This window comes from Fukomys damarensis, unplaced genomic scaffold (genome assembly GCF_012274545.1).
Source record: "Fukomys damarensis isolate Sample0158 unplaced genomic scaffold, DMR_v1.0_HiC HiC_scaffold_22, whole genome shotgun sequence".
Lineage (NCBI taxonomy): Eukaryota > Metazoa > Chordata > Mammalia > Rodentia > Bathyergidae > Fukomys > Fukomys damarensis.
The window spans coordinates 28,248,175-28,264,579 of NW_022900934.1; the positions used below are offsets into that span (position 1 = coordinate 28,248,175).

Genomic DNA, 16,405 nt, shown 5'->3' on the forward strand with positions numbered 1-16,405 from the left:
ATTATGTATATATTTATTGCAGTTATTTCTGCATGTAGGTTTGAGTTGTCTGATTTTCATTCATTTCAGCCTGAGGAATTCTCTTTAGTAGTTCTTAAAGGGCAAGTTTGCTAACAACAAATCTCCACATTTGTATATCTGGGAAAGCCTTAATTTCTCGCTCATTTTTAAGGATAGCTCATCTGGAGGTAGAGTTCCTTCTTGATAGTCTTTCTTTCAGTACTTTGAATATGCATCCCACTGCCTTCTGGCCACCACAGTTTCTAATGAGAAATCAGCTGTTAATCTTATTGACTCATCTGTTGTACCAGATGAGTCATTTCTTTCTTCCTGTCTTCAAGATTTTTTCCTTGTCTATGACTTTCAGCAGCTTGATTATGAAGTGTCCATATGTGGATCTATGAGTTTATCCTACTTAGAGTTTGTTGAGCTGCTTGGGTGTGTATATTAAGGTTTTAAATAAATTATTTCTTCAAATATTTTGAAGGAAATACTTTCCTACTTTCCAGGAAATGATATTTCATAGGTCTTTGAGGTTTTGTTCTTTTTTTTTTTTTTCACTTTGTCTGTTCTCCAGAGTGAATATTATCTCAACTGACCTACTTCAAGTTTGCCTACTTTCTGCCTGCTCCAATTTGCCTTGTTCCAGCAGTGAGCTGGTGTTAATAAGCTTTTGGTTAGTCTATTGCTTTCTCCAAATGTAATCTGTCTACCAAAGCAGTCCCGAAATTAAACAATGGCCTCTAAATGTTTTTGAAAATGCCCCCTAGTAAAAAAAAAAAAAGGAAAAAAAGGCTTTTTATTATGGGTAAGCTTTGAGTCAGGTAAAATAGATAGTTTTGCAAGTGTGAACTTCCTAGCAACCATCAGATAGGCCAAATAGTGACAATTTTCAGGAAGTGTGGCTTTGAAAGATTTTCAGTCCTGTCCTGTGTTCTCTAGTAGCTGCCAGGCTGCAAATTTTTACCATGAGCATGGGCTGCTGATTTCCAAAGCTACAACAGAGCTGAAAAGAGGAAGACATGAATAGGGCAAGTAAGAATGCCAAAAAGGTCATCACTGTAACTAAGACTTTTTTTGAACAAATGACCCCTCATCTGTCACAAGCTTTTGATTAATCTCAAGTGTCTGAAAAAGTTGATTTGACCATTGTTATCAGTTTTCTAATTGCTTTTATGGAAGAGAATTTTCAAAAGTAAGACTCTGCCATTTTCACTGATATCAACACTTTTGTTGATATTCCCTTATTTAATTTACAACCACAACCCTGTGAGATGGATATTATTTTTTTATTATCTCTATTTTAAAAATGAGAAGTCTGAAGCCAAGAGAGGTAAAGTAACTTGCCCAAAGTCACATAGCCAACAATGATAGAGAAAATACAGAATTGATTCTAGTACTGGTACGTTCACTGGGATCTTCTGTCCCATTAGAGCAGAGATAGAGGCACAGGCTTTAGAAATCAAAAAAATTTTTTTCACATTACTGGGTATTGAGCCCAGGGCCCTAAGCATGCTAGGCAAGTGCTGTACCACTGAACTTCATCCCCTTTCCTTTTCATTTTTATGCTTTTGAGAGAAGGTCTTGATGATTGCCCAGGCCGAGCTGGAACTTATGATCCTCCTGCCTCAGCCTCTTCAGTAGCTGAGATTATATGTATGCACCACTGCACCAGGCTAAGTATCAAAAGTTCTGAATTCAAATCCCAAATTTTATGCTCTCATTAAATGAGCCTTAGTGCATTGTTACTGCTTTCTCTGCCTCAGTTTTCTCATATTTAAGTTGAAGTGATTGGCCCATATTTCCTAGTCTTTCTCAGTGTTTTAGATTTCCCCAGAGCCTACCACATACTCTCTTCTGTGAAGCTGTGAACTCTGGCTGGGGCCAGGACTAAGCACTGCTGCTACAGAGTATGCCCTTTCTACCCAGAGACCTCTTGGTTGGCAGAAGTAGCAATGAGACTGCTCATGTCCAGCCCAGTTACCTGGGCTTTAGGTGGCTGTGGAGGGAGTGTTTGCCTGCCAGGAGCTGTCACTGGCTACAATGTTCTTATCAGTTGTGATGTGGAGTAGAGACCATGACTTCCTATTCTGGCTCCCTCCTGAGGCTGCAGAGGGTCAGGTTGGAAAGGTTTAGTCCTTGTTTCATCCCTCTCCACAACTGCTGCTTCCTATAATAAGCTTGGACCCCATCAACCCTGTAGGAAGCGGAACCTGCAGTCAGGCCAACGGACAAAGTGCTGTCTTTAAAAAAAAATCTTTCCTTCTTTATTTTTCTTTCTTTCTTTCTCTATTTCTCTCTTTCTTTTTCAGTACTGGGGACTGAACACAGGGCCTTTTCACTGCACTACACCCCCAGTTATTTTTGTTTATTACTTTTTTATTTTGAGACAGTATCTTGCTAAGTCACTAAATTACCCAGGCTGGGGCTGGAACTTACAATCCTCCTTCCTCAGCAGCCATGAGTGCTGAGATTATTTTTCTATTCCTTCCCCTTACCTACAAGGCCCTGCTAAAATTTGGTTTCTCTTTTACTCCTCTGCTCTCACCTTCCACCTCTTGCCTCCATCTGTGAGTTCTGGACACACATACCAGGCATACTTCTACCTCAGGGCTTTTGTGCTTGCTATTCTCTCTGTGTGGGACATCGCCTGACTCCATCCCTCACTATCTTCAGGTCCTTGCTCAAATATCCCTTGTCAGGGAGGCCTTCTCTGGCCTACCCCATTAAAATGTGGCTGCCTCAGCCCCAACCCACCTGTTCCCTTCCTACTTTGCTTTTTTTCCTTAGGACAATTTTATTACACAAACCAATAAGTTGCTTCTTTAGCCAAACTACTTTGTGTTGCCCCTCCTTTGTAAAACAAATCTCTGTGAAGATGAGGGCTCCTCCTTTGGACCACTAAAGGGTTTGGCATGAAGCTGAGTGCATCGGAGGCCCTGAGCCAAAGCGAGAGGATGGGCCTTGCCGCTGAATTGACACAGGGATGCTCTGAGATGATGGCTGTGTGTAGGATAACAGCTGGGCCACAGACATGGCAGGGAAAATACTGATGCAGAAAGCCGGCCTCTGCCCCATCTTGCCCATCTTCATCATCAGCTTGGGGTCTGACCCAGCAACTGGGAAATGTCTTTTCCTTTTCTCTTGTTAAAGTCCAGCCAGGGGTGGTCCTTTCCAACAGGCCAAGTAAGCAAGGTGGAAACTATGGTGGTTCTGCACAGGCTGAGGTTAGTGTGCTGCAGGCTGGCCTAATCCCTGCCAAATCCCTGCAAGCCAATGGCTCTGACCTGCCACACCCATGCCACCTGCCGTCATGCCATTCCCAGAGTTGTTCTTTCCCAGCCAGCTCGGCAGTTGTGAAGTGCCCCGTGGAGTGGTGGGAACAAAAGGAGATGGCATTTAGGGGGTCAGCTGAGCCACTGCTGGAGAGACTGGCAGGAGGCCCAGCCAGGGAGGAGACCCATCAAGGTCACACGGGGGGCGTTCAACAAACTCACGTGGCTTGTGACACTGGACAGACCTGGAATTTAGCTCTGCTTGTGTTGTTCAGGGTGGCCTTGGTTAAGTGTCACCGCCGTTGTGACTGGGTTCCCTACTCGCAGCCTCTTTCGTTCCGGGTCGTGGGGGGGATGCTGTGAGGTAGCACACGCCAGACCTGGTGACTCTGGTAATGAGCAGGATGAGACGCAGCCCTAACAAGAGGGTACAGCACTCCTCTAATGTCTCGTTTCATCTTCCCAGCAGCCCTAGGAGACAGTACAATTAGTAATCCCATTTCACAAAGGAGAAAATTGAGACCCAAAAAGCTGAGAAGGGTAGACAAGCTCAGGACAAGAAGCTGGGGGCCTTCAGGCCCTGCTTCTCCTCTTTCAGCTATTTCACACTGATTATAAATTACACTTAACTGATACCTGATGTTTTTCTTGTCTGGTAGAATCATTTCCCTTTGTGGAAAAACAAGCTTTGTTTTTATTTATAATCCAATCCCTTTAATCCACACAAATTTATGCTTTTATTACTTTCCCTTTGAACCATTCAAACAATCTGCATGGTTCCCTCACTGTTTAAATAATCTTTAAAATCTTTAAAATGTGGTCATTTTCATAGCTGTATAAAAGTCATGATTTTAGCCTTTTTCTGAAAACTATCTTTAACAAGGTCTTAGTAACCAATGCCTGATTCTTACTGTAGTAATCCTGAAACCAGCCCTCCTATTCCTCACGCACTTCCAGGGAGGGGACCACAAGGCATGTGCTGCGGAGTCAGGCCCCCTGAACCCCCAGACTTACCTTCTCTGAGGACTGTCTTTCCCTGAGGGCAATATTGCCCAGAGCTAAAAACAGGTAGTGTTTCCAGGTGTGAGGTGTGAAGACTGGTACCGACATAGCCTTCGGTCCTGCTCCTCTCTTGTGGGCATTTGGGTGGGTCCAGGCGCCCTCTTGTGGCACCAGCCGTCTCTGCATGGACCCTCCCACACCCCGTGGTTGAAAGGGCGTCCCTAGCCCTCGACATATCTGTCCCCACCCTTTTCCTCTATTACCTCCCAGCTGAGGCCTTAGCACTGTCCTTCAGTCATGGACTTCCCACTCTTTACTGAACAGACCTGGGACTCAGCTCCCAGTGGTGCTGCTGCAGGTGCGCCACAGTGGGGGAGAGGAGGGAAGCCCGCAGGCCCAAAGTAGCTCACCTGGCACAGCTGTACAGCCTTCATGTGCCTTGCTTTCCCCATCTTAAAAATGAGGATCATGATGGTTTCCATCTTAGAGACTTATAGCGGGAGTTAAAGGAGATCATGCACATGGGGCAAAGTATGCCTGTATTCTGGGGGCTGAGGCTAATGGAAAGTGAAAGCAAGGGCACCTCCTGGTACAGAATTCAATTTGGCAGCAGCCTTTGCAGGATTTTCCTGCCTTCTGCCACAGGGCTAGAGTAGCTCTGACTCTGGTGGTTTCCTGCTGTTCCTGAAACTTCCAGACTCTGAAAGCTGGTGGCAGCTTTTCCTAACCCTTATGTTCTAACCATTTTGTGGTTTTGTCACAGCACTTTTCACATTAGATCCTTTCCTACATGATGTGAAGCAACTAGGGCTCTCATTCATTGGTGCGAATGGAATGGTACAACCATTTTGGAAATCTGTTCAGCAGTGACAATGTGATACTCTACATTGAAGACCCAAAAAACTCCACCAAAAGACTTCTAGACTTAACTGACACTTTTAGCAGAGTAACAGGATACAAGGTCAACACCCAAAAATCAGTAGCTTTCTTGTACACAAAATAACAGACTCACTGAGAGAAATTAGGGAAACAATTCCTTTCACAACAGCACCCCCAAAAATGAAGTATTTAGGAATCAACCTAACAAAAGAAGCAAAAGACCTCTACACTGAAAGCTACAGCACTCTGAAAAAAGAGATTAAAAAGGATATAAGAAAATGGAAAGATATCCGCTGGGCCTGGGTAGCAAGAATCAACATAGTGAAAATGGCCATACTATCAAAACTGCTATACAGATTCAATGCAATACCCATTGAAATTCCAACACTATATTTCACAGAACTAGAAATAAATAATCCAAAAATTCATCTGGAACCATAAGAGACCTAGAATAGCAAAAGCCATCCTAGGCAACAGACACATGGCAGCAGGTATAACAATTCCCAATTTGAAACTACTACAAAGCCATTGTGATAAAAACAGCATGGTACTGGCAAAGAAACAGACATGAGGATCAGTGGAACAGATTGGAAGACACAAAAACAACTCCAGATGTACTCAGCCACCTCATCTTTGACAATGGAGCTGACCATCCTCACTGGAGGAAAGATAGCCTCTTTAATAAATGGTGTTGGAAAAACTGGATCTCAACCTGCCAAAGATTAAAACTATACCATTATCTCTCGCCATACACTAAATTAAAATCCAAGTGGATTAAAGATCTAAATATTAAAACAGAAACACTAAACTTTCAGGAAGATAAGTTAGGCAGAACTCTTGAAGACATTGGGCATAGGAAAGGACTTTATGAACAGATCCTCAGTAGCACGGGAACTAGCAGAAAGAATCAACAACTGGGATCTCATCTTATTAAAAAGCTTCTGCACTGCAAAAGAAACCATCAATAGAACTAAGAGACAACTACAATGTGGGAAAAAGTTTTTACCAGGTGCTCCTCAGACAAAGGACTATTATCTAGAATATATAAAGAACTCAAAACAATCAGCCTCCCCAAATATAAAGACCCAATTAAAAAATGGGCATCTGAAATGAACAGACATTTCTCAGACAAAGAAGTAAAAGCAGCAAGTAAATATATGAAAAAATGTTCCACATCACTGGTCATTCAAGAGATGCAGATGAAAACAACACTGAGATTCCACCTCACCCCACAAAGAATGGCTGCTATCAAGAAATCAACCAACAACAAATGCTGACGGGGTTGTGGGGAGAAGGAAACCCTTCTCCATTGTTGGTGGAAGTGCAGACTGGTGAAACCACTATGGAAATAAATATGGAGATACCTCAAAGAGCTGTGACTAGAGGTTCCATTTGACCCAGCCATCCCTCTGCTGGGTATCTTTGCAAAAGAATTAAAAGAATCATATCACAGTGATATATGCGCACCCATGTTTATAGCAGCACAGTTTGTAATAGCTAAAACTTGGAAACAGCCCATTTGCCCATCAGTTAGAAACTTGATAAAGAAGGTGTGGTTTTTCTATAAATAGAATACTACTCAGCCATAAAGAATGAGAAATTACATTCATTCATAGGAAAATGGATACATATTGAGGATATACTCCTAAGTGAAATAAATAAGTCACACATGTGTAAATACCGAATAGTTTCTCTGATGTGAAAAACTATAATGGTGCATAAAATCCTAATGAGATAATTGACCATGTGAATTAGGAAGAAAAGGGCTAAAGGTGTAGGGAAAGTGGGAAGGGTAGGGGAAAGGGAATAAGGGAGAAGAAAAAAATATGAGAAAATGAAAACATGGAAATAAAGTGTTTATAAATGGGGAGGGGAGTAGGGGGGTGAAGGGAGGGCAGGGACAAGGGGAAAAAAATGAGAACCAAGACCTGTCATGGAAGGGTACAAGATCCCAGTAATGAATGTAACTGTACTATATCCCTAAAATGTACCAATAAACTCAATTTTAAAAAAAAAGAAATCTGTTCAGCAATTTCTTATAAACATCTCAGCAATCCTGTTCCTGGGAATTTATGCAAGATTAATGAAAACATATGTTCTGTAAGTAAATGTTCATAACAGTATGATTCATAATCACTCAAGACAAGAAAGAGCTCACACATGTCTATCAGTCAGGAAATGAATACACTGTGATACAGACTGTGAAACAATAGAGTATTACTCAGAAATTAAAGGGAAGGGACTGATACAGTGTGGATGAATCGCAGACACGCTGAGTGAAAAATCCAGGGACAAAGGAGTACATTTTTATGTGTTAGTCATGGAAACATGCTGTTCTCTCTTTAAGAAAGAGATTTAACAAGCAGTGATGAGGAGTGTGTTTTTGGTCACCTTTCCCATTGCTGGGACAAAATGACATGCATAACCTAAAGGAGGAGAAGCTTACTTTGGCTCACAATTTCAAAGGTTTTAGTCCATGGGCAGCTGGATCCAAGGCAGAAACATGGTAGAAGGGCATTGTGGTACAATCCTGCTTTGTTCATGGTGGCCCAGAAACAAGCACAAGGGAGGAGCACCAGTGAGGGATATACCACCAAAGGGTCACCTCCAGTGACCCACCTACTCCAGTTAGCCCCGCCCCTTGACAGCACATTCAGCTGTGAACATCAGTGGATCAGTTCAGTGATGAATATAGTACCCCATGGTCCACTCTCCTTTCCAAGAGTCACTCAAGCCAATAAAGTTGACCATTAAGATTAAACAGCGTGAGTGTGGTTTGCTGAGAGCCTCCAGTTGTGGTGCCATTGGGACAGCATGGAAACTGTGCTCTTCACAGGCAGCCCATTGAGCATGGACTTTATAAAATGAAGAGCTTTTGTGCATCAAAAGACACTATCTACAGAGTAAAAGGCCAATGCATAGGAAGGGAGAAAATCTTTGCAAATAATATATCTGATAAAGGAATAATGCCCAGAATGTAGAAATATGCCCAAGAAACAATTTAAAAATGAGGAAAGGATTTGAAGAGACATTTCTTCAAGGAAGATATACAAATGGGCAATAAATACATGAAAAGCTGCTCAAAATCACTAACCATTAGGGAAATGAAAATCAAAACCAAAACGAGATACCTCATATCCATCAGGGTGGCTACCATTAAAAAAAAAACCAAAACTTTAAAAAAAAAAAGTGTTGGCCAGGTGGAGAAATGGAAACCCTTGTGCACTGTTGATGGGAGTGAAAAATAGTACAGCCTCTGTGGAAAATAATATGGTGGTTCTTTAAAAAATTAAAAAGAATTGTCATATGACTCAGCAATTCTACTTCTATGTATACACCCCCCCAATATAGAAATAGGATCTTGAAAAGAGAAGTTTGTACAGGCATGTTGCTAGCAGCATTATCCACAATGGCCGAAATTGAGAAGCAACCCACATGTCTTTTGATGAATGAATGCACAAAATGGGAAACGTGCACACAATGGAATAGTATTCAGCCTTTAAAAGAAGAGGAATGCTGATACATCCTACAATATAGATGAACCATGAAGAAGTTATGCTAAATGAAATAAGGCAGTCACAAAAGAACAAATACTGTACGATTCCATTTATACACGAAACAGAGAATAATTCATGGAGATAGAAAATACAATGGTGGTTTTCACGGGTTGGGGGTGGGGAGTTAGTGGTTAATGAGTACTGTACAGAGTTTCAGTTTTGCAGAGTGAGACAAGGAGGTGGATAGGGTGAAGTTTGGATAGGATGCACGGAGGTGGATAGGGTGATGCTTGCATGCTAAGAGTCTTCCTTGTACCATTGAACTACACACTTAAAAATGGTTCACATGATAAACTTTACGTTAGTTATGTACATTTTACCACAATACAAAATCTTTTGAAAAATGAATAAGAATACATTAAAATTTCATTTTTAAAAAATTATCTGATCTGGGTTTCAAGTATGTTAGGTACTCTGGGGGAAAGGGAATGGAAAGTCTTAGCTGCCAGTTAGCAGAAACAAAGAATGATATTAATTATGAAGGGCTTCCTGGAATAGGTAAGGAGGTTTCGCTGATGTTAGGCCAAAGAAGATTCCATTGGTGAATGACTTCACCTTAGTGTCTATCAGGCTCATTTAACAGTTTCCAGGGAGACAAGGAGCTTGGAACACCCAAGTGCTGTCACTTGGCAACTAGAAATTGGTGGCTGCAGCCACCCTTAAGTTATTTCCATCATCGTGGGCCCTTATCTCTGACATGGAATCTATTCTTCCCAGATAGTGGGAGTCCATCGAGGGAGGCACCTGCCATCTGCTTCCCTCTCAGCCACTCACAGGCCTCACCAGGCAGAAAAGGACTCTCACTGATGTTGGTAAGTCCACAAAAAGTGCAGGATTCATCCTCGGCAAGATACAGATGTCTTCCAGCGCCTGAACATCCTCTCATTTGTTCCCATTCATGGAAGACCCCAGGGTTCAGAAGGCACAGAAGAGTCCTGGCTCTCAGGGGACTCAGCATGGTGTTGGAGTTGGATTTCACCTCATTCTCTCAGTTTCTAGGTGTCAATGCCTCTGCCTTGCTGGCTGCTGGGACAAAGACTGTCTGAGGCCTGGCCACTCTTGCGTGGAAGTGATAGGAAAACAGCCAATGCCACTGAAATACCCTACGTCCCCCTGCTGTCATTTTTAGGCACCAAGCTGCTTTCTCTAAATTCTACATCTCTGCTCAGGATTTTTCATGACCCCAGAAGCAGCTCTGATCTGTAACAAATGAACGTGGGAGTTAAAATAAATCAGCCTAGTTCCCATGGGCTCAGTTGGGACACATCTGAGCACGTCCTGCACTGCCTCCCAGAATTCCCCAGCTGCTCATGCTTGTGCCTGGCCTACTCATACACCCTCCATCTCTGCTGCATGCCTTTCCAGTTATCCTGGAATCAGCTCCCAAATAAGCCACTGGAGTCCTGTCTCAGCACTGGCTCAGACAGAGCAATGCTGTATAACCAGGAACCAAAGTTCTGTGAGATAAACATCATGACTAATCTCATAGAAAGTGATATAGAAAGAATGAAGGGTAGCTGTCTTCTCAGGGGCAGGAAGCAAGAAGATGCATTATCCGTAAAAAACTGAAGTGTAGTAATGAAACTGATCAAAAGCTGGTCTGCTTTTCATTATTGTGAACCAGCAAATCTAATAAACTTCAATTATAAAATTATCCTTTCCATGGGGGGCTAATAGCTCTCACTACTGCATGCCTGACCCTTGGCACCCACTGACACTTAGCATACTACTAATGGAGTGACTAACATTGGCCAAGAGAGGAGAGAAGGCCCCCTAAGAAACTGCGCTGACTTAACCATCATACAGAGCGAGCTGAATTTCATATCTCCAACCATGCTTTGCACTTGCTCTTCCCTTTTACTGGGACACATTTTGTTTCTTAACCTATTCTTAGTCTACCATACAGTTCTGTGTAATCAGTCTTCTTTTCCTGCAAAAATTCTCCCTGTCCCCCAGACTGATTTAGATGCTTCCTGCTTGCGTAGATCTCTAAGAGCTTCTTTAGCATGGCAGTTTTTATTATCTTTGTTTGTGATTTTTAAAAACTACTAGACATTCAGCTCCACAAGGACAAAGGTTATGGCTTGCTCATTAGGCCTAACTTGCAGTAGCCATTTAGCAATGGGGCTGACACTGAGCGGACACTTGTGCACAGTGCATAGCCTACAACACCATGCATGGCAGCTTCACCTATGGAGGTTCTTTAAAGGAATGAATGAATCTGGGATTTTTCCATTACTAGGCATGGACATAAGGAGCAGAAAGAGCTAGGGAAGCAGAATCAGGGAAGACAGGGAGGGCTTCTTGATGGAAACAAATAGCTTTATGCCACAAGAGATGCTCTATAACCATCAGCTTTAGCATCTCCTGGAGTGCAGTCAGTGTTCCAGAAGTTCTTCTCTGACATTCTCACATAGTCTTTGCAGATGGGATTCGGGAATCTGGACACCATAGGAAAATCTTAGGAATATAGAGTTTTGAGGGGCAAAGGGCCAGCTGACAAAGTGGATGGTGGTAAAGATTTAAACAGCCCAATTAGGTTGGGCATAGGCCAAGACTTGATTGATTCATTCATTCATTCAATTTTTCTTTCATTCTTTCTTTCAAGTGTGTATTGAGCCCAGATGGCATTCAGGTACAGTTATACACAAGACAGACATAGGCCCTACTCCCTGATCACAGTCATTAATTAAAAAATAAAGTGATGTGAATAATTTGCAGAAAAGAAAGCATGGTTAGAGGATGAAGAGTGGAAAAGCTTATTTTGGATGGGTTAGTAAAAGAATCCCTCTTCTGAAGCTGGTAGGTGAGGTAAGGAACTACGTAAAAGGAAGGAGCAAACCTTGAAGATGTTTGGAAAAAGACCACTCTAGGCAAAGAGATCAGTACAGTTGGCCCTTGCTTTCCACAGATTCCATATGTATGGATTAAAGCCACAGTGAACTGAAAACATTCAGAAAAAAAAATAGTTTTCTTGTCACTGGTCCCTAAAGGATATGTACATTCCTAAAGGATACATCCAGGGGTGGACAGCTCTCTATGCTGTGACACACCATGCTGCTGCTCTGCTGAAAATGCAGCTCCAGTGATCTTAAACCTGGTGCCAGTAAAGGCAAAGTTTAGTATAACAGAAGCCAGTTTACTTGGAAAAAGATTGAGAAGAAAGAAGATAGACAGCTACCATAAAGTAGTAGGGAGCCTCAGAGTTGAAAGCCCAGGAGCTCTTATACTTGGCTCCTTCTGTTGGGGACTAGTGTTTTTCCCATCCCCCACATGGGCACTTGTCCACATCTGACCTTGTTTTCTTGACTGTCTTTGATTCTAACCTTAGAAAGTCTGCCTACATTCCTTCTGGCCATTTGGTTTCTGAAGAAAATGAGCTGAAACAGGAGCACCTGAGACAAGACTTTATTGGGTAAGGAGCTGCCTGGCTGCCTCGAATAATGGTGAGAGAGGGCAAGATTAACTGGGGTGAGGTTTATCTAGTGAGGAACAGTGGAGAAAGTATTATGAGAGTGGAGCAATGGACGCTGGGTGATTGCAAGGGGAGGATCACATGGGTAGCAGGGTGGCATAACAAGTTAGGTTTTGCTTCTCCAGAAGGGGTAGGTTTCACTTCCCCCTCCTGCCAAGTGGCTCATTTCTTTAAGCAGGAACAGAAGCCAATTTAGAATGTAGGACTGTTGGAGCCATTTTGTCTGGTAGACAAACTCTATCAGTTTTCTCCTGTCCCTTTGTAATGAATAAGTGAAGGGGAAGGGCTTATAGGGAGGTAGCTTAATGATTAAAGTGATGTGTGTACATGTGTGCATTGGGTACAATACTACACTGATGTTAAAGTGAACATACATTTGTATATATGTAGATCTGTGTACATGTTCTACTTATTAAATAATAGTCCTTAGAATGCTGCCTCTTATATCCTTTGCATTTTGTCAGGGGAGTGAGGGGAGCCAGCCCTCCAAGTCCCTGGCTTCCCCAGTGTCTAACTGCTAAATTCTTGTGGTAAATTGTATTACCTGGTGCTTCTCTCAAGTCTAGCTTCTCTCTTACTTCTTTGTCTTTCTAATTGCCCTAAATGCAGAGTCTACCTGTGAAGGCAGAATCTGCTTTTAGTGGTATAGGCAGAAATGGCTTTTAGTAAGTTTCCCTATTAATCTTAATAAAGCTCAATGAGGCCTTTATCCTATCTTTTCCCTATGTACAGGGCTTCCTGTCCCTACAGATACAGTATTGCAAATATTTACAAAGCATTTACATTGTATTAAGTAGCACAAGTAATCTAACAATGATTGGGGAATTTGAGGGACTCCTACAACCAATCCTCTACAAAATACTGAGACAACTATTCATCCAAAGGCCTGGAGAGCAGAATATGTGAAAGAAGGAGATTGGTAATAAGGCACTGCAATAGTCCAAGCATGAGATGCTGGTGGATCAGACAATGGGGAGGCAGTGGAGGTGGTATGGAATGGGTGAATTCAGAATATATTTTGAGGGTGGAGCCATCTAGCTTTACTGTCAGATCAGATGTCTGTGAGTGAGAAGAAGCAGGTGGGTGAGAGATCATTGCAGTCAGGATTACAGGAGATGAGAGGATAGTGGGAAATGATAGCTACCAATGGGAGGGGCAGAATGACCATAGTTCCATTACTGCACACCATGTAGTGAACTTTTCTGTTGAGTGTGCTTAACTAATTACTTGGACACCAAGTAATCCAAATAAGGGAAATACTGTAACTCCCAACCTGTTAGAAATGCTCAATTCCTGTTCTCTAAAATTGAATAATGAATTCTAAGAACATAGGTTAAGAGTAGGAAGAACTGGGCAGGGATTTTAGCTCAGCGGTTCGGCCGCCTGCCTCGCAAGAGCAAGGTCCTGAGTTCAATCCTGAGTACCAAAAAAAAAAGAGTAGGAAGAACTTATTGAGAGAACTAAGAGAGAGAGAAGGGGGACCAGAAAGTGGGATGTCTGCCCACCTTGCTTTTCAAAGGAGTTTTCATGAGCAAAGCCATGAAGTGAGGCAAGTACAAAGTGGGAACAAACTACAGTCAACTAATAAGATTACAAGTATTGTCATTTAGGTAATATTGATCCAATCGGAAATCATGAGATGGGACAAAGCTATGATCAATCAATAAGATTACAAGTAAAGTCACTTAGGTAATATTGATTAAATGGCAATCAAATGGGGAAAGATTTCTCCAGAAGGAATGGGTTAGGGAGGTTTGGTTCCTGACCAAGGTGAGAGATACCTATTTAGAATATCAATCATTTCTATTCATCTCTAAGGGAAGTATGTGGGTGTAGTACTTTCTTCTTTTTGAATCCTGACCCTTTTAGCAAATGTGTCTCAAATGTTTTCTGTGTCCAGGGCCCAGCACTGCCTAACTGCCTTATAATATTTTTTAACTAACTTAGCTGTCTATGATACTGGGAACATGCAAGATTTGGAATGGAGGGAAGAGATCTGACTTGTGTTCTAACGGGATCTCTCCGGTAGCAGGGTGCAGAACAGATATAGGCAGATAGGATGGAGCTCACAGGCTACTGCCTGGCATCCAAGTGAGAGAGGTATGGGCTATAGTGCTGCCTAGGATAGAGAAACTAAATTTATTTGAGTAAAAACAATAATTGAACTTCAAGGGCTGGGGATTTAGCACAGTGGTTCCCCCGCCTGCTTCACAAGGGCAAGGTCCCAAGTTTGATCCCCAATACCAAAAAATAAAAAAAAATGTTTTTTGAACTTCAAGAAACTTGTTAAATAAATAATAGGTATTCAAAATCATAAAGGATATATACAAATACACACCTGAAATTTGATCAGAAGCTTTGTCTTCTTGGGTGGCTTCAACTCTGCTTTCGTTTGATCTACCCTTTAGGATTTGTTGAGAGGGTGGTGTAAAGGTTGGGCACAGGATGTAACACACAATAAACACGTAATTAATGCTGTCTTAGGAGCTAGACAACTGGGTTTTGTACCATCTCTGCCATTCACTGGCTAGCTGTATCATCTTGCTCAAATTATCCCTCTGTACCTCAGTGTCCTCATCTGTGAAATGGTACTACCATTAATACCAGTTTATGAAAAAGAATCATATCACAGAGATATATGCACACCTATGTTTATAGCGGCACAGTTTGTTATAGCTAAAACTTGGAAACAGCCCATTTGCCCATCAGTAGGAAGCTGGATAAATATGTGTTTTTTTCTATAAAATGGAATACTCCTCAGCCATAAAGAATGAGAAATTAGATTCATTCATAGGAAAATGGATACATTTTGATGATACACTCCTAAGTGAAATTAAGTCACACATGTGTAAATACCGAATAGTTTCTCTGGTGTGAATAAACTATAATAGTACATAAGATCCTAATGATATAATTGACAATGTTTAATAGGAAGAAAAGGGGCTAAAGGTGTAGGGAAACTTGGAAGGGTAGAGGAAAGCTAATAAGGGAAAAGAAAAAAATATGAGAAAATGAAAAAATGGAAATGAAGTGTTTGTAAAGGGGGAGGGGAAGGGAGGGCAGGGACAAGGGGAAAAAATGAAAACCAAGACCTGTCATGTAAAGGTATAAGATCCCAATAATGAATATAACTGTACTGCATACCTAAAATGTGCCAATAAACTCAATGAGGGGAAAAAAAAATACCAATATATGAGTGAATCGGAACCTTCAGGTTCTCTAAGAACCTTTCAAGGTCGAGCTCTTGTTTCCAACCCGGCCTGCAAAATTAAGCTGCGCCCGCGCTTGGAGGTACTTCCGGTGGCCCGCCACACTCCTCGGGCTGCTCCATTTTGACCGCGGGTAAAGTCCCCGCGTAACCTGCAGTAGAGTCCTGCGAAGTTAGTTACTCCGAGGGCGGAGCCAGCTCATTTTCCCACCACACTTTCTTCCGACCACAGAAGCCGCGAGCGCTCATGGCTGGCTTGGAGGTACTTTTCGCTTCTGCGGCACCGGCGATCACCTGCGCCCAAGACGCGCTCGTCTGCTTCCTGCACTGGGAGGTGGTGACACACGGCTACTACGGCTTGGGTGCCGGCGACCAGGTACGCCACGGAGCCAGCCCGGGTGATGGGGTGGGAGCTCTCCTCTGCCCAGAATCAGATGGCCCGAGGCCTAATCTCCGCCCCTCACCCTCAAGACCTTCCCTGCCCTGGGGCTCCTGATACGGGGAGGTGTTAAATAGGGAGCTCCAATGGCCCAGCCCTGCCCTGAGGCCTTCTCAACACAGCTGTTATAGCCCGATTGGTAAACAAAACCCTGGGACTGAACGCTGTGTCAGCACAATCTTGCAGCCTCTGGGGCAAGATTGTGTGGTTTGGCAGCGAAACCCACCCTCTCCCCTCAGAGCTCCTTGACCACACAGCCACAGAGTGAGTTTGAGGAGACTGTGGTCAGCAGTACTTCCCTATACCCAACCTAGTCTTCACCAGACTTATACCTAAGCATCGGTATAGGAGAGAGCTTTGGCCTCAGCCCCAGTCCAAGGTCCCATCTTCACCCCTCAGCATAGGCCCACGCATCCTTCACCCTTTACTGAAGGGCCCAGTGAAGTCCACTCACCACTGTCATCCCCAGCTCAGGCTCTAGGGAACTATTACCCCCACATAAAGACCCCGGTGTGAGAGTCTTTCCCATAGCTGTCTGTCATCGCTTGGCTGGCCAGCCTTTCCCACTCT

At 42.9% G+C, this 16,405-nt stretch overlaps 1 protein-coding gene across 2 annotated transcripts in view; it reads left to right on the forward strand.

Moving 5' to 3' along the window:
- The first annotated feature begins 9,352 nt into the window (after positions 1-9,352).
- The window catches only part of Psmf1 (proteasome inhibitor subunit 1), a 37,745-nt gene continuing 30,692 nt past the window's right edge, over positions 9,353-16,405 (forward strand). Inside the window, exons 1-3 of one of the 2 annotated variants that reach the window (XM_010612912.2) lie at positions 9,353-9,525; positions 12,045-12,128; positions 15,629-15,772. In XM_010612912.2, the coding sequence (XP_010611214.1) occupies positions 15,644-15,772 (129 nt within the window). In that variant the 5' untranslated portion in view covers positions 9,353-9,525; positions 12,045-12,128; positions 15,629-15,643. The remainder of the gene's footprint in view (positions 9,526-12,044; positions 12,129-15,628; positions 15,773-16,405) is intronic. The other variant, XM_010612910.2, reaches the window with a different exon arrangement.